A 21,904-nucleotide genomic window follows, 5' to 3' on the forward strand; every position below is an offset into this window, starting at 1 on the left:
GATGTTGGGAAATTATTTCCTTCAGGTGGGGATACTAGGACCTGTGGGCACAGCTTTAGAATTAGACGAGGTCAAATTAAAACGGAAATGTGGAGACATTTCTTCAGCCAGAGAGTGGTGGGCCTGTGGATTTCATTGCCATGGAGCGCAGTGGAGGCAGGAATGTTAAATGTCTTCAAGGCAGATATTGATAAATTCTTAATCTCGCAAGGAATTAAGGAATACGGGGAGAATGCGGGTATGGGGCATTGAAATGCCCATCAGCCATGACTGAATTGCAGCGTGGATTTCATGGGCCGAATGGCCTTATGTCCACTCCTATGTCTTATGATGTTATGGTCTTATGGAATGAACTGCCAGAGAAAGTGGTAGATGCAGATACAGGTACAGCATTTAAAAGACATTTCAACAGGGACATGAATAGGAAAGTTTCAGAGGAATATGGGCCAAATGCAACCAAACGGGGATAGTTTAGTTTGGAAAAGACAGTCAGCATCGGCAAGTTAGACCAAAATGTCTATTTCCATGCTGTATGACTCTGTGACTCAGTCTCAGCCATCTGGATGAATGCCCATCAGTGTAAGAAGAAGGTCAATGCCCTTATCTATTCCACCAATGTAAGTGCCACCATTTCTCTCCAGTACTTCATGCTCATTTCATCTCTGCTACTGTAGCTACATCCCACCAAAGCTTGTGTTCTACCACTCTCACAATTGCCTACAACATCTTCCCCACTCACTTTCACCTACCCCACACTGAAACACCATTAACCCTGCCCACTGTCCAGCCTATTGGCTTGTTCAGGAAACCTCACCACTTACAACAGCAGTCATAACTATGGCACGCACTTTTACTTTCCATAATATTACCTCTTTCACATTCCAAGAGCATAACAATCCACAATTAGGCAGAAAGAGTCAAGCTGGTTGGTGTGCAGCCATTCATCCCAGTCCTCATCTCTTATGAGCAAAGAATCATAACTATGACTACCAAGAGAAGCCTAGACTGGTACTGGAGGCTGCCCTTGACTTATTGTGCTTCAATCCCTTCATGAAGGCTCTTTCCATTGAGTGGGCTGAGGCCTGTGACCTCAGTGACCAGTGACCAATTTCCTGGCTTTGTGTCTGCGTCAAAAGGCATGACAGAACAATAATAATATGGGTCAAATAACTCTGGCCGAGGGGCAATGTGCAAAAAGGAAAGGCAAGGAAATGTAAGGCAGGGATACTACAAACATCCAGGAAGGCTCAGAGTGAGTGAGCACAATGACAGAGAGTGAGGAGCCTGGAGATGCAGCCTGATCCAATCCATGAACTAGATATGTCTGACTCAGCATACAGTGTCTTTGCTGCAGCTTTTTGTTCAGCCTGAGGTGAATCATTGAAGTTCAGAAGTATCCTGCATATATGTGGATCCGACATGTATTAAGAGAATTCTTATAGGTGGGCACACATTGAATAACAATGCCGATTTATATGGGGTGCATGTAATCAGTGTCCATGGAGCATTCACGGAGATGCCGATGCCCAATGTCCAACATTGAGATATTTTGGAGCAAGTGGCAAGTTCAAACCACCAAGAAATCTCTTTGGTTTCCATGTTGGGTTTTCCTAATTGCTAGTTTGTATGGTGAGTTTGCTAAGTTGGCCAAATGGACTGAAACGCCTCTACCTGCATTGTAGGGATTCTATAATTCTAAATTCTCAACTGGTGGCAAGTTGGACTGTTAAAAAGATATTTAACAAGCAATAAAGAGCATCAATTGGAACCTTGCCACTCCCATGCAAGAATCTTTCCATTTCACAAGCAAGATGAGATGCGATGATCTCAACATCAAGATGGGCTTCGCCAAACATCTCACCTGATTCTACCATCATTTCACCATAGCCCATGGCAGTCAGAACCTGCTACATTTCCTTCCTGGTATATACCATTCTGGAGTAGAGGGTTGGGTAGGAGATGCAGAAAAGAATGTAATTTCTGCTTGGCAGGGGTTCAGTTTTTCTTGGGTGGTGACGTGTTACACAATCCGTGTGGAAGGAGCCTGCTGAAGCTGGTGGCAGAGTGAGGCAAGGAGGAGATTAGATTACTTACAGTGTGGAAACAGGCCCTTCGGCCCAACAAGTCCACACTGACCCTCTGAAGAGCAACCCACCTAGACCCATTCCCCTACATCTAACACTACGGGCAAATTAGCAGGGCCAATTCACCTAACCTGCACATTTATGGACTGTGGGAGGAAACCCATGCAGACATGGGGAGAATGTGCAAACTCCACACAGACAGTTCTCTGAGGCGGGAATTGAACCTGGGACTCCAGCACTGTGAGGCAGCAGTGCTAATCACTGTGCCACCGTGCCGCCCATTTACTTGGCAGAGAGAGATTTGGCCACTTACAGAGTTAATTATTAAAATACTGAAGGAGGTACAAAAGAGCATCTAATCCTAGGATCTACCAGCTTGTGGGCAGCACGGTGTGGAGTTTGCACATTCTCCCCGTGTCTGCGTGGGTTTCCTCCAGGTGCTCCAGTTTCCTCCCACAGTCCAAAAATGTGCAAGTTAGGTGAATTGGCCATGCTAAATTGCCCGTAGTGTTAGGTGAAGGGGTAAATATAGGGGAATCGGTCTGGGTGGGTTGCGCTTCGGCGAGTCAGTGTGGAGTTGTTGGGCCGAAGGGCCTGTTTCCACACTGTAAGTAATCTAATCTAATCTAATCTTTGACATATCCTAGAGTAGCACAATGAGCTTTTTGAATTTACTGGAGATGGGTTTTGGGATTTGCAGAGATTATTGAATTAATTAAAGAAGGTGGGGTGGCTCTTATGATCAAAAACTTGCTTCTGTGCCTACTTTCTTCTATCTTTAGATGCTCCCCCATTACCTTATGGGGGGTTGAAGAGTTTCCAGTGGGAACACCCAATAGAAAATAATGTAACACCTGCAAATGATCATATAGATTGAACTCCAATTTGAAACATACAAGTCAAGCAATGCGTTCCATTAGCTGGTTTTTTAATGGTCTTTGTTCATGGGATCCAAGCACCATATTTAAAGGTCACCTGGACAGCATTCACTCACTGCAAGTTAGGAGCATTACTTGAGTGAAGAAGCCTGCAGCAAAACATTCTGGCCCATCCATCCTTCATTATTCAGTTTGCCTCCCTTGCTCGGTCAGCCTGCCTTCCATCCACCCTTCTACACTTGCCCAGACACACTAGATGCATCCACTCTCAGCCAGACTCCTTGGTCATCCTCTTAGACCACAGCCAGCTTCTCTCAATCATGGCATAGCATTGACAAATGCTCCCCAGAGGTACTCATTCTAAAGGCCAGGAAAGTGAGTACTGTGGCTTGCATGCCACTTTAAGCGGTCATGAATTGAACGCATCTACAGCTCACTCGTGTAGAACTTAACAAGGAATTCTGGTGTGTTGGCTTTTAAGACCATAAGACATAGGAGCGGAAGTGAGGCCATTCAGCCCATCGAGTCCACTCCGCCATTCAATCATGGCTGATGGGCAATTCAACTCCACTTACCCGCATTCTCCCCGTAGCCCTTAATTCCTTGTGACATCAAGAATTTATCAATTTCTGCCTTGAAGACATTTAGCATCCCAGCCTCCACTGCACTCTGTGGCAATGAATTCCACAGGCCCACCACTCTCTGGCTGAAGAAATGTCTCCACATTTCTGTTCTGAATTTACCCCCTCTAATTCTAAGGCTGTGTCCACGGGTCCTAGTCTCCTCGCCTAACGGAAACAATTTCCTAGCATTCACCCATTCCAAGCCATGTATTATCTTGTAAGTTTCTATTAGATCTCCCCTTAATCTTCTAAACTCCAATGAATACAAACCCAGGATTCTCATCCGTTCCTCGTATGTTAGACCTACCATTCCAGGGATCATCCGTGTGAATCTCCGCTGGATACGCTCCAGTGCCAGTATGTCCTTCCTGAGGTGTGGGGACCAAAACTGGACACAGTACTCCAAATGGGGCCTAACCAGAGCTTTATAAAGTCTCAGTAGCACAACAGTGCTTTTATATTCCAACCCCCTTGAGATAATTGACAACATTGCATTCGCTTTCTTAATCACGGACTGAACCTGCATGTTTACCTTTAGAGAATCCTCAATTAGCACTCCCAGATCCCTCTGTACTTTGGCTTTATGAATTTTCTCACCGTTTAGAAAGTAATCCATGCTTCTATTCTTTTTCCCAAAGTGCAAGACCTCGCATTTGCTCACATTGAATTCCATCAACCATTTCCTGGACCACTCCTCCAAACTGTCTAGATCCTTCTGCAGCCTCCCCACTTCCTCAGTACTACCTGCCTGTCCACCTAACTTTGTAACATCGGCAAACTTCGCTAGAATGCCCCCAGACTGACGCAAAGTACTTATTAAGTTCTCCTGCTATTTCCTTATCTCCCATCACTAGGCTTCCAGCATCAGTTTGAAGTGGCCCAATGTCTACTCTTGCCTGTCATTTGTTTCTTACGTATTGAAAGAAACTTTTACTATCATTTCTAATATTACTGGCTAGCCTACCTTCATATTTGATCCTCTCCTTCCTTATTTCTCTCTTTGTTATCCTCTGTTTGTTTTTGTAGCCTTCCCAATCTTCTGATTTCCCAGTGCTCTTGGCCACTTTATAGGCTCTCTCTTTTTCTTTGATAGATTTCCTGACTTCCTTTGTCAGCCATGGCTGTCTAAGCCCTCCCCGGATAATCTTTCTCTTCTTGGGGATGAACCTCTGTACAGTGTCCTCAATTTTACCCACAAGCTCCCGCCATTTTTGCTCTACTGTCTTCTCTGCTAGGCTCTGCTTCCAGTCTATTTTCGTCAGTTCCTCTCTCATGCCCTCATAGTTACCTTTATTTAACTGTAACACCATTACATCCAATTTTGCCTTCTCTCTTTCAAACTGCAGACTGAACTCTACCATATTATGATCGCTGCTTCCTAAGTGTTCCCTTACTTTAAGATTTTTTTATAAAGTCTGGTTCATTACATAGCACTAGGTCCAGAATAGCCTGCTCCCTTGTGGGCTCCATGACAAACTGTTCCAAAAAGCCATCCTGTGAGCATTCCATGAATTCCCTTTCTTTGGATCCACTGGCAACATTATTTACCCAGTCCACCTGCATATTGAAGTCTCCCATGATCACTGTGACCTTGCCTTTCTGACATGCCTTCTCTATTTCCCGGTATATGTTGCGCCCCTGGTCCTGACCACTGTTAGGAGGTCTGTACATAACTCCCACTATGGTTTTTTTGTCTTTGTGGTTCCTCAATTCCACCCACACAGACTCCACACCATCCAACGCTATGTCATTCAGCACCATAGATTTAATTTTGTTCTTAACTAACAAGGCAACCCCGCCCCCTCTGCCCACCCTCCGTCTTTTCGATAAGTTGAAAACCCTTGGATGTTTAACTGCCAGTCCTGACCCCCCTGTAACCACATCTCTGTGATGCCTACCACATCATAATCATTCACGATGATCTGTGCCATTAGTTCGTCTGCTTTGTCATGAATGCTACGAGCATTCAGGTAAAGTGCCTTAATGTTAACTTTCTTATCATTAGAGATATTGGAAGTCATAAGATGTCCTAAGTTATCCTTCCTTTTTGCTGCATTCCCAGTCTGTCTCAAGTTTAAATCTGCCTGCACATATGCTATCCTGCTGCTTATCTTTCCATTTAACTCCATGCTCCCTGTTGCTTTCACTTTCCCTTCCCCACAACTCAGAAGTTTAAAGTCCTACTGACCACCCTATTTATCCTCTTCGCTAGAACATTGGTACCTGATCGGTTCAGGTGGAGACCGTCCCAACAGTACAGATCCCCCCGGTTCCAAAACTGATGCTAATGCCCCAAGAAGTGGAATCCCTCTTTCCCACACCAATCCCTTAGCCACGTGTTTACTTCCCTAATTTTCTTATTGCCAATTGATCTGCGAACAACCCTAAAAAAGGCAAAATGTAATTTAGGCACAGTGCTGTTTTTTTCCATGCTTACACAGGTAAAAGATTTAAAGAACACCCCTTATGGCTATGTTTTTGATTTAATAAGCATTACATGCAAATACATGCAAAAAGGCTTCCTGATTCTTGCTATTGGGAAGCTCTATGACCTTTCAATTCAGAGAACTTAATTGGAAACTTTCATCTGACCACTGGGAATCCAGGTTTTGGCTTCTTGCCCAATTCAGCTCCCTTTGCCACGTCTTCCTGCTCCCAAGAGCAGCCAACGATTCCGAACAGTCAACTTTTAAAAACTTACAGCTCTTCTAGTTAAAGTAATTTAATATAAATTGCTGTTGAATAAATTTAAAATTGTCTTACAGTACGCCCTTATATTTTCAAAGAAGCACGAGCTGCAAGAATTATCGGCAAATCTAAACCAGTTCAACACTGAGATATCCAGATAAATAGGATATAATGTTCAGACTACAACTGAATGCAGTTAATAATGTCAGCTCTAAACAACCACGTGATGTGTCTTTATACACTTTACCTTGTAGATCTGTAGCAGCAAGTCAGTCCATGAACGTTTACTGACAGACTCAAACACACCATCACCTAGTTTAAAGATTTCAGTGCTTTCAGTGATCTGCGAACAACCCTAAAAAAGACAAAATGTAATTTAGGCACAGTGCTGTTTTTTTCCATGCTTACACAGGTAAAAGATTTAAAGAACACCCCTTATGGCTATTTCTTTTATTTAAAGTTTGTTTTAAAAAAGGTTTATATAAAATCAAATGTTATTTAGCAGCATAAATCATCCAAATGCATACTCCTTATCTGTAAGAGAATACTCTAGATCTTTGATCCTAGTGTAATGTAGATAATGAGAATGAAGACAGATTTTCTGTTTAGCAGCGTCTTTCAAGTATAGTCCTTTAATAACACAAAACCAATTTCGGAAAGAATGGTTGAGTTTTGTTGTTAATATTCAAAGGCTATTTTATGACACTGATTGTAATAATCGGGTATACATTACTTCACTTTTCCTGTGAATAACAACATGAAAAGTGCTACTATAGTATAGCAGAGGAAACAGATGCAGTACAAATGTGCTAATAATTTGACATTGCTCAAAGTGTGGAACAAGGTATTATAATCCTCTTTCATCCATTTGTAACATGAGCTAATGAAATTTTGCAGTAAGGATGGGAATGAATGAAACATAAAAGGTAAAGCTATAAAATGGTCTTATTACATGAATAACAAGATGACTGTGAGAACTTGGCCCACAATATTAACCTCATATTTCTCATTGTAGAGATGTCTATGAGCCTGCTGAATAGTTTAAGATAAACTATTTCATCTGTTTCTCATATTCAGGTTTGAATAGAACAGGGAGGAAGTGAAGACTGCAGATGCTGGAGATTAGAGTCGAGGGTGTGGTGCTGGAAAAGCACAGCAGGTCAGGCAGCATCTGAGGAGTGAGATAGGAGGAGAATTTCTTCAAAGTAGGCCACCTTGGAAGAGGCTTCCTAGTAAAGGGTCTGTTTCCATGTTGTACATCTCTATGACTCTATATTCTTGGGTATGTTGGATTACCTGGCCATAGAATGTAGTGGACAGCTAGGAGGTAGAATTGCATGGAAGCCTGCTCACTGAGCAAGAAGCTCCTCCTACATAATTTTCCTCTTTGGTGTACCTGAGCAATCTGATGAAAACTCTGATTTGGAGTGAGCATGTCAGATGCTGGACAGCTGAATGTTTGGACCGATACGCATAAATATCCAGTGAGGTTTCAGTGCAGATTGTTTCTCTGCAAAACACAGGATGACTGGAGTATGTTGTGATTTCTATTATGTTTGACTTTACAAAGAACTATGAATAAAAGTACTGATGCTAATCTAATCAGATTAGATCTACTCCATGACACGAAGAACTGTGCTACTTTGCATATCAAAAATGTTTTACAAAGTAAATAACACAGCAAGAATAACACAAATACAATAATAATTGAGTTCACAAAGACAGTCATTAAAATGCTATCATTTACCTCTTTACAAAAATAATTTCAAAGTATAGTGAAATGCAGTTACCCATAAACAACAACTTGCAATGTTACTATCTCTAACAGGATAAAGTAGACAGGCAAGGCTGGAAGGACACAGCAGCGTCAGGAAGTGCAGAAGTTGATGTTTCGGGTGTAACCCTTCTTCAGGTGTGGGGTGGGTGTGGGGGGAGCTGCAGATAAAGGGGGAGATGGGGCACGGTAGTGAAGTGGGAGAGGTGAAGACAGATAGAAAGTACGACCTGGTTGGTCAATGGGAGGAATGAATCCATTTGGTGGCACGGAGCAGTGGAAGGGAGGGGGAGGAGCTGGGAAGGGAGTCAGGGTATGGGGAGGGAGATTATTTGAAATTGGAGAACTCAATGTTGAGCCCTCTTGGCTGTAAGGTACCCAGGCAGAAGATAAGGTGGTGTTCCTCCAATAGGAGCTGTGGTTTGTTTTGGCAATGGAGGAGACCCAGGATGGTCATGTCTAAAAGAGGCCTGTCTACTTTGGATTCCAGCATCTGCAGTTTTTTTTGTCTTTAACAGAATAAAAACCCAAAACACTTTACATGTATTGTTGAAATAAACTGATAGCAAACCATAGAAAAAATTAGGCCCGATGATCAAAAGATTAGTTTGGTGAGCATATTTTAAAATGAAAGAAAATTCAAGATACTGACAACTTCAGGAAATGAATTCCAGAGCTTTAGTCCTTGTTAGTTGAGGTGACAGATGACAATGATGGAACAATCAATGTCAGAAATTCTCATGAGTCCAGAATTAGTGCACAGCAAACATCTTGGGTAGCTATAAGGCTGATGGAAATCAGAGACAGGGAGATGCAAAGTCATTGAAGGATGTGAAAGCAAGGGTGAGAGTTTTTAAAATTGAGGTGGTGCTTCACTGTGAATGAAGATAGGTCAGAAAGCACAGGAAAAATGGCTGAGAAGCAGTCGGTATGAGTTAGGGCATGGAGAGCAGTTTTGAATGATGTCACATTACAGACGGAATGATGAGGGAGACCAGCCAGATTTGTGTTGCCATAAATTTAGCAGCAAATCTCTTATCTGCTGACCAAACAAGTAGGATCCCTACCTGTAGCTGGTTCCATTGTTTAAACTGTTCAGGTTCAAGTAAGAATTCTGGTTTCACATGAGCAAGACAAGCTCCTTGAACTCTGTAATAATGTATAATTAAAATGTAGGAAAAAATGTCATTCATTATGCCCAAAAACTAAAGACTACATGTGTCTTCTGTTTTACAGTACCTAGGGGAAAATGTCATGTTATTTCTGGACAGATTTATTACAATTATGAAATAGGAAAGTCCTCAGATGATAGAATTTTATATTCAAGACTGGAAAATATAATCTACTACAACCTGAGGGTGGGAGCTGAAGAGTATGATTGGATAATGTCTACATTTCCCTGTGGTAAAGATGTCTTGACAATGTTCATATTCAACTGGGCACCAATACAATAGTTAAACAAATAGGGCTGTTCCCTTGAAGGTGATAGTCCTCTACTTGAGAACAATTCATTTAAGTAAAGAAAAAGAATCAGGGTTTTCTTTCCAAACATGGTGAATGGGAGAATTAGCACTAACGAATTGTTATTGTTAGAACAAAGATTTGTCACAAATATCTGCCTGGAGAAATTAACACAATTATTTCAACTAGGAATATCATCAGTTATACATAAACTATATGTCACATTTCTACACATGGATTTCCTCCAGGTGCTCTAGTTTCCTCCCACAGTCCAAAGATGTAGAGCTAGGTGGATTGGCGGTTCTAATTATTGCCCCATAGTGTCCAGGGATATGCGGGTTAGATGGGTTAGCCTTGATAAAACCCTCATGCAAAGTTAGAGGGATGGGTTTGGAGATGGGTCGAGGTGGATTGCTCTTTGGAGGGTGAGTGCAGACTCAAAGGGCTGAATGGCCTCTTTCTGCACTGTAGGGATTCTATGATTTTATTATTCTATTCTATGGTTCTAGATCTCCTCAGAAAATGGTAGTAATGTATTGGATTTTGAAACAGCAACAAAGAACAAAACATAACATAGGTCAAAGTCAAAGTAACGTGTGTCTATGAGAGAATTTTTTCTTCATTCATGAATGGGATTTGAGCATCATTGGCAGGGACATTATTTAATGGTGGAGGTGTTTTACTTTCTTGAATCACTGCGACTTGTATATAAACCACAGTACTATTAGAAAGGGAGTTGCAGGAATTATTTTTATGTTCGTGGGATGTGGGCATCACTGACTAGACCAGCATTTATTGCCCATTCCTAATTGCCAGAGGGCAGTTAAGAGTCAACCAGACTTCAGCGAATCTGAATTCACATATAGGCTAGAACAGGCAAGAATGGCAGATTTCCTATCCTAAAGGAACTATTGAAACCAATGTTTTTTACAACTGTTGACGATGGTTACATCATCATCATTAGGTTAGTTTGCATTTCAGGTTTTTAATGAGTTCAAATTTCACATTCCAAATTTCAAAATCCATGTCCCCGAAACAATACCTTGAGGTTCTGGATTACCAATTCAATGACATTAGCATTATATCATCACTGCCTCTTTCGGCACAGCAACAGCAGAGAAATAATGATGTGGTTCCAAATCAGGATTGAATTTCAAGTCAGGATGGAGTGTGCCTTCAGAGTGGAACTTGCAAACGATGGCGTTGCATGCATCTGCTGCCCTTGTACTTCCAGGTAGTATGTAAATTGCCTTGCTTCCCACCTCAGAAGGGCCTCATGAAATTGTGGGAAATGACAGCATTGTGAGTCATCTGCCCCTTCCCACTAGCATTAAATTCAACCAGTTATCAATATTTTTCTCCTTAAAGATGTCACCTATCCTGCTGTGTACTTCCTACATATTTTGTTTTTATTTCAGATTTTTAATCATGATTGTACTTTGTTTTTGTAACAGTCAAGGGGGAGCATCTTCAATAAATTCCTCATCTCCTTCTGGGAGATTAATGCAGTGCAGAATTCAAAACACATCTAAAACCGTAAGTTATAACACATTAAATTAGCAAAGCAACCACATATTAAAACAAAAAGATATCCACCTACTTTAAGAATGTAAGCAGTGTTGAATACTGCCAGTGCAATTGTAGTAAACGTTCCATAGGGTCACCGAGCAATGGTTTCTTTCCAGTGAATCCTGGCAGCCACTGGCCACTCAGATGGTTTAGCATTTCATAAATTGTCTTTGTATCTCTACTGATATGTTCTGTGCTGTATTGAGGAGAATTTTAATATTCAGATGCATATAACACTCCAGAGTTCCTTTACTTTACTGTTACTAGCAGTTTCCCAGTTTAGTCGAAGCTCTAAAGTTACAATTCTCCATTTAATTGAAATACACAATGACAGAGCAAGAAAATGCACACTGTGTTCCATACAAAACATACTGATCACAGGTATTGGAAAAACATACACATTGCCCATACACAGTCCATGACTCCTCTTCAAAATCAGAAAGGATGTGATCTTTATTAAAGCCACAACATGAGAGCATAAAATAATCAATTTATTATAATACATATAAAGATTAGAAAAATATCTTATCCTGTAATTAACTAATTTCTGGTCTCTATTTCTGTCTTAGTCTTTTAGAACCTCTTTGTTTCTCTCAGTATTCTTTGTATATTTCTGTGTTATCTTGACCTCCATATTTACCTCCTTTTTCTCACCTTTTGTATAAATCTCTTCTAATCTGTATTCAGTCTATTCTTTTTGTTATTTTTTTCTGCATTGGCACAACATTTCAAAGTGAAAACAGCAGTAAAGGATCGACAAAGAGCTTTCCAAATAGAGAAGTGATGGATGAACAGGATTTAGTGAGGGACTGGTCAGCAGAGTTCAGTTAGTCTTAAGTTTATGCAGTAATTTATAGGACAGCTGATAAAGGAAAAAGTTCGAATAGTCAAGTAAGCATGGATGATGTTTTCGGAAGCAGATGACCTGGATTAGGGTCAGGGAGTAAAAGGTGTATGACAGAGGCTGAAGGTAATGGCTTCTGTCTTCCTAATATTTAATTTCATAAAACAAATGTACATGTTCAATATTTTATGAATAAAGGAGGAGAACTCAAAAGCATGCAAGTTTGGTTAATCACTGTAATTAATTAATTGTGCAGATATCCCATCACTGCTGATTCCCAAGGAATTGCTCAAAAGGATAGAGTGGGATTTAGATAGATTGCAGATTTTGGCAGAGACACGACAGATGAATTTTAATCTGGCAAAAGCACTTTGGAAGATCAAATGCAAGTGCAAATTCTACAATAAGTGGCAGAACCTTTAGGGGCATTGATGTACAGAGGAATCTGGACATACAGTTCCACAGATCCCTGAAAGTGGCAACATGGGTGAATAAGGTGGTCACAAATGCATTCAGCATGCTTGCCTTCCTCTGTCAGGGCATCAAATATAAAAGTTGGCAAGTTCTATATAACTGTATAAAACTTTAGTTAGGCCACATTTGGAATATTGCGTGCAGTTCTGGTCACCGCACTACCAGAAGGACGTGGATGCTTTGGAGAAGGTGCAGAGAAAGCTGACCAGAACTTTGCCTGGTCTGGAGGGTTTTAGTTATGAGGGGAGGTTGATTAAACTCAGATTATTTTCACTGGAAAGACAGAGGCTGAGGGGCAACCTGATAGAGGTCTACAAAATTATGAGAGGTGGAAAGGTCAACCAAAGAGGGCACAGGTTCAAGGTGAGAGGTAGAAACTTTAAGAAAAGTGCAGGGAAACTCTTTCACACAGAGGGTGGTGGGTGCCTGAAATGCACTGCCAATTGAGGTGGTGTAAGTAGGCACATTAGCAATATTTAAGGTGTATCTTGATACTCACATGAATGGGGTGGGAGGCTGCAAACAGAAGGTTAGAAACTGTGTATGGGCAATAAGTAGCAGGTCTATATAAGGATTAGGAATCAGTGCAGGTTTGGTGGGCCAAAGGACCGGTTCCTGTGCTGTATTGAATTGTAGAAATTTTCAACAGGTAATTACAATGTCTGTTACTGTCCAAAATGATCCCCACCTCTCTGTTGGTATTGGAGACTTCAATATTCTGTTGGTATTCTGACTTGCTGAGCTTAATAGTTACCCAAGAAAAGTTAAAGGAATTGATCTCTCTGATCTCTCTCACTTCCAGATGATTTCTAAACTAGCCGTGCCCAACCTCACTCTCCAACTCACCACTGGATTTTCCCAGTCGAGTGTGTGTTGCTGGGAAAGCACAGCAGGTCAGGTAGCATCCGAGGAGCAGGAGAATCAACATTTCGGGCATAAGCCCTTCATCAGGAATGAGGCTTGTGGGCTGGGACTGAGAGATAAATGGGTGCGAGGTGGTGTGGGTAGCTGAGAAAGTGATAGGTGGATGAACGTGAGGGATAAAGTGATAGGTCAGAGGGAGAAGGGGTGGGGGGGAGGTGCGTGGGGGGGATTAGTGACGGATAGGTCCAGAGGGCGATGCCGAGTTGAAGACTTGGGACTGGGATAATATGGGAGAGGGTAAATGAGGAAGCTGTTGAAATCCACATTTATCCTGTGTGTCTGCAGGGTCCCAAGGCGGAATATGAGGCATTCTTCCTCCAGGCGTTGGATGGTAACAGTTTGGCAGTGGAGGTGGCCCAGGACCTGCATGTCCTTGATGGAGTGGGAGGGGGAGTTGAAGTGTTCAGCCATGGGGCAGTGGAGTTGTTCTCTTCGAAATGCTGATAGGTGTAGGGAGGGAACCATTCCCTCCGTGACTCCCTCGTCAGGTCCACGCCCCCCCCCACCAGCCCACACCCAACTCCTGGCACCTTTCCCTACCACCGCAAAACCAGCACCCACACCACTCCCCTCACCTCTGTCAAATGTCCCAAGAGATTCTTCCACATCCGTCAGAAATTTACCTGTACCTCTACCAATGTTCTCTACTGCATCCATTGTACCCAGTGTGGTCTCCTCTACATCGGGGAGACAGGACACCTTCTTGCAGATCATTTCAGAGAACATCTCTGGGACACCAGCACCCACTCCCCCCTCCCACTCCATCAAGGACATGCAGGTATTGGGGCACCTCCACTGCCAAACCGTTACCACCCAACGCCTGGAAGAGGAACGCCTCATATTCCACCTTGGGACCTTGTAACCACACAAGATAAATGTGGATTTCAACATCTTCCTCATTTCCCCTCCCCCCACATTATCCCAGTCCCAAGCCTCTAACTTGGCACCGCACTCCAGACCTGTCCACCACTTCTCTCTCTGATCTATCACCTTCTCCCTCACCTTCATTGACCTATTGCTTTCTCAGCTACCCATTCCACCTCCCACCCCAACACTTATGCCTGAAACGTCGATTTTCCTGCTCCTCGTTTGCTGCCTGACCTGCTGTGCTTTCCCAGCAGCACACTCCTGACTCTGATCTCCAGCATTTGCAGTCCTTATTTTCTCCTACTGGATTTTCCTACTCACACATCAACCCAATGTCTGGCTAATGCCCAGGTCCAATCCACAACTCCCCCCAGACCCTCTGGAGACCTCCAACCCCTGCCCTGACATCCCAGCTGACCCAAATCTCCTGACCACCTTCCCATACAGATGTGCCCACAGCTCATCTCAACACTTTCTGATTCAACTCTCTGACACTGCCAGAAAGTCCATTCAATAATCTAGGCTGATACCTCAGTGAAATACTGATACATTACTTGACAAGCAATCCTTTTAGTGAAATACTAAATAATAGTCCGGAAATCCCTCTCGTACACAACAAGCACTCTATGATGGCACAGTGGCATCCTGACTAATAATCACCCCTCAATGTATGCCACTTCAGATAGATTACCTCATCATTTATTTATATGCTGCCTCATTTCCTTACATCACGAAATACATTGAGACCCCTGGATGTTGGGAAATGTGTATGTTAATCACAGGTTTTACCTTTCTTGCTCAAGGCTTGATCTAACTATTCAAACATTGATGGACTTATTGAAGAACGATAATTACAATTCTCCATTACCCACAAGATTTAATCATTTGTGATACTTACCTTCGCAGCGACTCTGGTATAGAAACAGGATTCATGCCATTTGGCCAACCAAAAAGAGTGAACCAAGTCCGTACTGCATTCAGAACCCTTTGATAGAAAATATCTTCAGTAATATTCTCAGCAGAAAACAGGAGATCTCCCAAATAGTTCTTCCTGCCTAATAGCTCAGCTTCACTCTCTGCGTCCTTCTTTTCTACTTTGGAATCTGCATTTCTAGAACTATCTGTAATAAACAAGATATGCATTTCATGGGCTTTATAAAATTAATACAATTGTGTTATGCCTCAGCAAAGCAAAAAATTTACTTTTAAAAGAAACAGAAATATGTTTTGCAAATTCAGTTTGTGATTTAATCTGTAATAACCATGAAATACTGAATCTTATTGCATAAGCAAGGAGATACAGTGCAATATTGTGCAGCAAATTGTATACAGAAACAACATCACCAAGCACCAATGATAACTAAACAAATATAAATAGTTTAATAATGAAAAGGCAATGGGATAGGTTATGCTTAATGGCAGATCAAATCTCAGAAAATTTCATGCTTGAGACAATCACTGACAAAACTAAAGAATATGCAAAATATCGAAAAAGGTGAATAAATCAAAGACTCAGTTCCTGAACATTCCCTTTTGAAAACAAACAACTTTATTACATTTTAAAAGCTATCTATGGTCCTATCACTTCTAACATGGCGCTCGAGGAGCATAGCCATAGTCATAATGCCTAGTCATTAATGAAATTGACATATTTAACAAATTGGATAAAATATCATTCGGCTTCGTAACCAAACATACTATGGCATCATAAAACACATTACAATGTTCAGCAATATTCAGTACAACTTCATACTTTTCAGGTCTTATGAACAGCTAATGAAAGGCAAGACCTTTTTTTTTCAAAAACCTGAAATAGGTACAGGATATACACTTTGTCCCCATTTTCTCAGGATCTATCATTCCTACTATATAGATCTTAGTAAGTGCTTGACTGCCTCTTTTGACTTCCATTTTGTTTTACTTTAACTTACTTTACAGGAAATTGTCTTCAGTCTTTCAAGTGATGGAGGCATTTCTAGCAAGGCCTTGTTTCTTGTTACCCATCAGACTGAGTGGCTTGTTAAGCCATTGCAGAAGGCAGTTAATTGTCAACCACCTTGCTGTGGGTCTGGAGACACATGTAGGGAGGGCAGTGCAGGAAAAAAATGGCGTGTCCTTCCTAATTTCTACAACAATCAGTGATAGTTTAAAGATTACCTTTCCTGATCCTAGTTTTATATTCCTGATGTATTAATCGAAATTAAATTCCACCAGCTGTCATAACGTAACAAGAACATAAGAACTAAGAGCAGGAATAGGCCATCTGGCCCGTTGAGCCTGCTCCGCCATTCAATAAGATCATGGCTGATCTTTTTGTGGACTCAGCTCCAGTTATCCACCCTCTCACCATAAACCTTAATTCCTTTATTGTTCAAAAAAAACTACATTAGTTTTTAAAAATGTTTACTGAAGTAGCATCAACTACTTCACTTGGCAGGGAATCACATAGATTCAAAACCCTCCGAGTGAAGAAGTTACTTCTCAATTCAGTCCTAAATCTCCTACTCCTAGTTTTGAGGCTATGCCCTCTAGTCCTAGTTTCACCTGAAACATCCTTCTACTTTATCTTATCTATTCCCTTTATAATTTCATATGTTTCGATAAGATCCCCCCTTATTCTTCTAAATTCCAATGAATATAATCCCAGTCTATTCAGTCTGTCCTCATAAGCCAACTCCCTCAACTCCGGAATCAACCTAGTGAACTTCCTCTACACCCTCTCCAGTGCGAGTACATTCTTTCTCAAGTAAGGAGACCAAAACTGCACTTCGGACTCCAGGTGTAGCCTCACCAGCATCCTGTACAGCTGCAACATGACCTCCCTGCTTTTAAACTCAATCCTTTTAGCAATGAAGGACAAAATTCCATTTGCCTTCCTAATTACAAGTTGTACCTGCAGATCAACCTGCTGTGATTCATGCACAAGGACACCCAGGTCCCTCTGCACAGCAGCATGCTACAACTTTTTACCATTCAAGTAGTGGTTCTTCTTACTGTTAATCCTACCAAAATGAATGATTCCACATGTATTAACATTGTATTCATCTGCTAGACTTTTGCCCACTCACTTAAAGCATCTATGTTCCTCTGCAAAGTTTCACAGTACTCTGCACACTTTGCTCTGCCACTCATCTTAATGTCATCTGCAAACTTTGACACACAACATGTGGTCCCCAACTCCAAATCATCTATATATAAGTCATAAGTCTATACGTCAGAAGAACATAAGAACTAAGAGTAGGAATAGACCAGTCAACCCCTCTAGCCTACCTTGATTTGCACAAGGCCTCAGCTCCTCTGCCAGTTCCTTATACCCTCAACTGATCATGGTGGGATTTTAATCCATATCCACAGAGCACTAGTCAAAGCACTTGGATTGCTAGTCAGTGACAGTGTCACAAGCCATCAATTATACATGATGCAGTTCTGGTGTTTATTTTCAGCTGCCAATAACCTAAGCTACTTAGCCAGCACAATTAATATCAATGGAAAGACTTCTTATCCAGATAGGACCCTGCAGGTGCTTTAAGTACAGCATTGGCCTGCTCTGAGTATGCAGAAACTCTGTGTCCTTACTGTCCCCACTGTTGGTATGACAGGATCCCTCCTGGCCAGGTCCATAGCCTTAGCCTTGTCACCATTAGCCCAACTGGGTCAGAGGTCAAATTTTATCATTCTTTGTCAGTCCAGATGAAACACAAAAATTAAAATTGGACAAGTTTAGATTCAATTTTTGAGAATGGCAATAGTTCACCTGTAACAGATTCCTCAAAAGAAGAAGTGGAAGGAGTGAATCTGGTGATGGTAGATGAACTGCATGTGGATGCAGCAGGAGTGTAATAAGGTTGTAGAATAACTTTTCCAATACTGTCATGTTTGCTTGCATTAGTTCCTGAAAAGAACATAAAATATTATGAGGAAAAGCCAATAATTTATTATTGTTTATTCGTACTGGAAAAAACTCACGGTTTACTTGAGGGATGGATGGCACAATGTCGTATCACATTACAAGCAGCATGAAAGTTTGTAAAGAGAGAAGTAGAGTTCCTGACTTTTATAATGTATCTTACTTAAAGTTCTTGTAACCTGAAATTTTCAGAACCAATCGATTCACTCAAAATATTATTGACACTTAATAGGGGAAAGTTATTTGCATCCATGACTACAGTCTCAACTTTGCCAGTGATTGAAAATGATTACAGGAAAATTAAAATGGATTCAGAAAATAATTGCAAGTTATTTACAAAACAGATGAAGAAAAAAGAGAAAGACAACAATAATAACAACATTGTAAAGCATCTGCTTTGTGACTTTGTGATCCGGAAAACATAACTCACATCTAGTACCATAATGCTCAAATGTTACCTTAGTTCCATCAATTAATACTTCACCAACATCTGGATTAAATAAGCTGTTAGCTCGTCACAAAATCTCCAGAAGCACCTTGCTCCTGAGATTATGGATTCCTCTTCCAATGATCACTCAGGCTCTCTCTCTGTCTGTCTCTCTCTCCCTCTCTCTGAGATGTTCTTCTGACAATTAGCTAGGTCTTTCAAGTTCTCACTCTGTTTTACATATTTCTTTCCCGTTTGTCACTTCTTTTCTCAAATAGCTGATTATTTGGTTTTGGAATATCAGCGATAGTACCTCTTGCTCACAGTTCTGTCTTTCTTCACTTACTTTGTGGTTACTACCTTTTGTGTTCTTGTCCTCAATTTGTTTTCAAAACTTGGTCTTTAAAAATTCAATTTTTTAATCTGTTTCTGACATGCCACAGCAAAACAGCCTTTGCAAACCAGTACAGAAGATAATGTCAAATACCCATTGATTTGCCTCATACATGGGCAATTTTAGTTTGGAATCATTCAATCCACTGCTCATTTATAGGTAACTTCCCAGCCATATTCGTAGTTACTGAATGATCTAAGGTTTTGCCTTTTCAATTTAAATGTATCATTTTATTCTTATCAATCCAAACTCACACAGAGATGTTACAGTCATAGTCATAGAGATGTACAGCACGGAAACAGACCCTTCAGTCCAACTCGTCCATGCCAGCCAGATATCCTTATCCCATATCCCTCTCACACTTTCTATTTATGTACCCATCGAGATACCTTTTAAAAATTGTAATTGTACCAGCCTCCACCACTTCCTCTGGCAGCTCATTCCATACACACACCACCCTCTGTGTGAAAACATTACTTATTAAGTCCCTTTTAAATTTTTCCCTACTCACCCTAAACCTATGCCCTCTAGTTCTGGACTCCTCTACCCCAGGGAAAAGACATTGTTTATTCACCCTATCAATGCCCCTCATGATTTTATAAAACTCTATAAGGTCACCTCTCAGCCTCCAACACTCCAGGGAAAGCTCCAGCCTATTCAACCTCTCCCTGTAGGTCAAACCCTCCAGTGCTGGCAACATCCTTGTAAATCTTTTCTGAACCTTTTTCAAGTTTCACAACATCCTTCCTAAAGGAGGGAGAACAGAATTACATACAATATTCTAAAAGTGGCCTAATCAATGTCCTGCACAGCTTCAACAGGATCTCCTAACTCCTGTACTCAATGCCAATTAGATGATGGAGTTTCTATTTTTCATGAACCGCCATACATGTAAATCTTTTAAGTCATGAATCATAACAGAATAAATTGAAACACACAAAACATTATGCTTCATGGATTAGTTTATTTGCATCCTCATCGTAATAGTCCAGAATAATAAAGTTGTAACAGAAAATGATTACAGAGTTAATCATTTAAAATAAAAGAAAATAAGCATGATATTAATAAAGAATGGCTGCTGTTTTACTCCCATTAAATTAACTGGTCAACTGGTCACAAACATCTACTATCAGCATGTTCAAATATGTTATTTTACTTTCTGTAAATAAACAGTTCACCAATATTTTGTTCAAATGATTGTATTCAACCAGCCCATGTTTACAAAACTCAGAACATAATGTCTAATGTTATATGTGATTCCGCAACTGAACAGCACTTACTAAATAATCCTAAGTGCATTTAGAATTACATTAACAGCAAAATTAAAATCCTCCATCATCTTCATAAAGTGGTGCTCATTTATGCTTGCTTGAAGTTACATATATTTATTACAGGCACTTATCCTCTGCAGATAAAACACGCCAACGTATAGTACATGTTTTATGTTAAACAAAAGTAAGAAGACATTTTCCATAACAATTCCTCAACAAATCAAAGTCAACTCGCCAGTGAATCAGAAATCTTATTACATGCAGCAAAAGTGGCTGCTCCCTTTGAAGTTCAGCTAATCTTGTGTTTGTCCTCTTGAGTACAAGACAAAAAGCTTTACCAAGCAATTATTTTTTACCAATACAGAAGTCTTGCATTATCAAGTGACCATTTTCTGTAATGATTTGATAGGTCATTTCAAAGGATAGTTAAGAATCAATCACATTGCCAAGGGTCTGGAATTAAATGCAGGCCAGATTTCTGTCTCTGACAGTTCAATCTTTCCGCATAAGACAAAATGCTTATTCCAAGCATCAATCCAGAAAACCTCGTTAGAACTGCTTCTGACATATTATATCCTTGCACATGTAAGGAAATCAAAAGTGTACACAGTATTCAAAATGTGGTCTCTCAATGCTCTGTGTAAATGAAGCATTATCTTGTAACTTTCATATTCAATTCCACTCATAATAAAGGACAGTGGTGGTGGGAGAAGAGGTCAGGCCTATGGTGAGGGGGAAGAAATCAAGCTTGTGGATGGGATGGTGAGAAAAACCTCCATTACATCTCCCTGTCCAACCATGCAGACCCATTCATTCTCCCTCTCCCGCCAGCCCTATCCGATTCCCATTTCAATGTCCCACCTGTTCTGTGTACATACTGAGTGTTGGAATTTGTTCATAATGCTATGACATAGTGGGTCTGGAGCTGTACGTGTTTCTGAGGGAGTGCTCTGCAGTTCTGGTGTCAGTAGACATTGCCATCTCACCCTCAGCTCACCCTATCAATCAAAAAAAGACTCAAGACAGTCATCAACGTGGCTGGGCTGTACCTTTATTGTTTCCTGCCTCATTCTCTTCCTAAATAGAGGGGTTATATTTGCTACTTCCAGTCTGATAGAACCTTTCCAGAATCTAACAAATTTTGGAAAGTTAACATCAATTAACATACATCATTAGCCACCTATTTGAAGACAGAAACAAAATATTCACTCATTTTGCCTATCATTTCCTTATTTCCTATTCAGGCTCCACACTCGCTTCCTGGAGGACAAATACTCACTTTACTTACTTTGTTCCTTTTTAGATATTTGTGGAAACTCTTACTGTTTTTATGTTTCCACCTAACTTGTTCCCATACTATAATATCTTCCTCCTGTTTTTTTTGGCATTTGCTGCAGTTCTGTATATTCTGACCAACTCTCTTATCTGCTGCTCATTTTTGCGATTATTTGCTTTTTTACTTAAGTTTTCAATGACTCTTTAATTAACTACGGATGGTAGGTCCTCTCTTGGAATTGTTCTTTAGAATTGGAATGTACTATTTTACGTATTATAATATAGCCCCTTTAATATCTGCCACTGTTTCTCTATTGATCTTTTAGCTTGGTATTCCAATTAGCATCAGCTAGTTCAGCTTTCATGCCCATACAGTTATCCTTATTTAAATTTAAAATATTGCCTTCGTCACGTTCCATTTCAAATGAATGCAAATTCAGTAAT

At 40.7% G+C, this 21,904-nt stretch overlaps 1 protein-coding gene across 1 annotated transcript in view; it reads right to left on the bottom strand.

Moving 5' to 3' along the window:
- LOC122555067 (cilia and flagella-associated protein 47-like) overlaps window positions 1–21,904 on the bottom strand; it is a 497,478-nt gene that overhangs the window by 336,940 nt on the left and 138,634 nt on the right. Inside the window, 5 exon segments of the mRNA XM_043700727.2 lie at window positions 6,521–6,628; window positions 9,115–9,196; window positions 11,109–11,273; window positions 15,085–15,307; window positions 17,941–18,078. Coding sequence (XP_043556662.2) covers window positions 6,521–6,628; window positions 9,115–9,196; window positions 11,109–11,273; window positions 15,085–15,307; window positions 17,941–18,078 — 716 coding nt within the window.

This window comes from Chiloscyllium plagiosum, unplaced genomic scaffold (assembly GCF_037043375.1).
Source record: "Chiloscyllium plagiosum isolate Xiang-an unplaced genomic scaffold, Cpla_swu_hap1 HiC_scaffold_12, whole genome shotgun sequence".
In the NCBI taxonomy this organism is placed as follows: Eukaryota; Metazoa; Chordata; class Chondrichthyes; order Orectolobiformes; family Hemiscylliidae; genus Chiloscyllium; species Chiloscyllium plagiosum.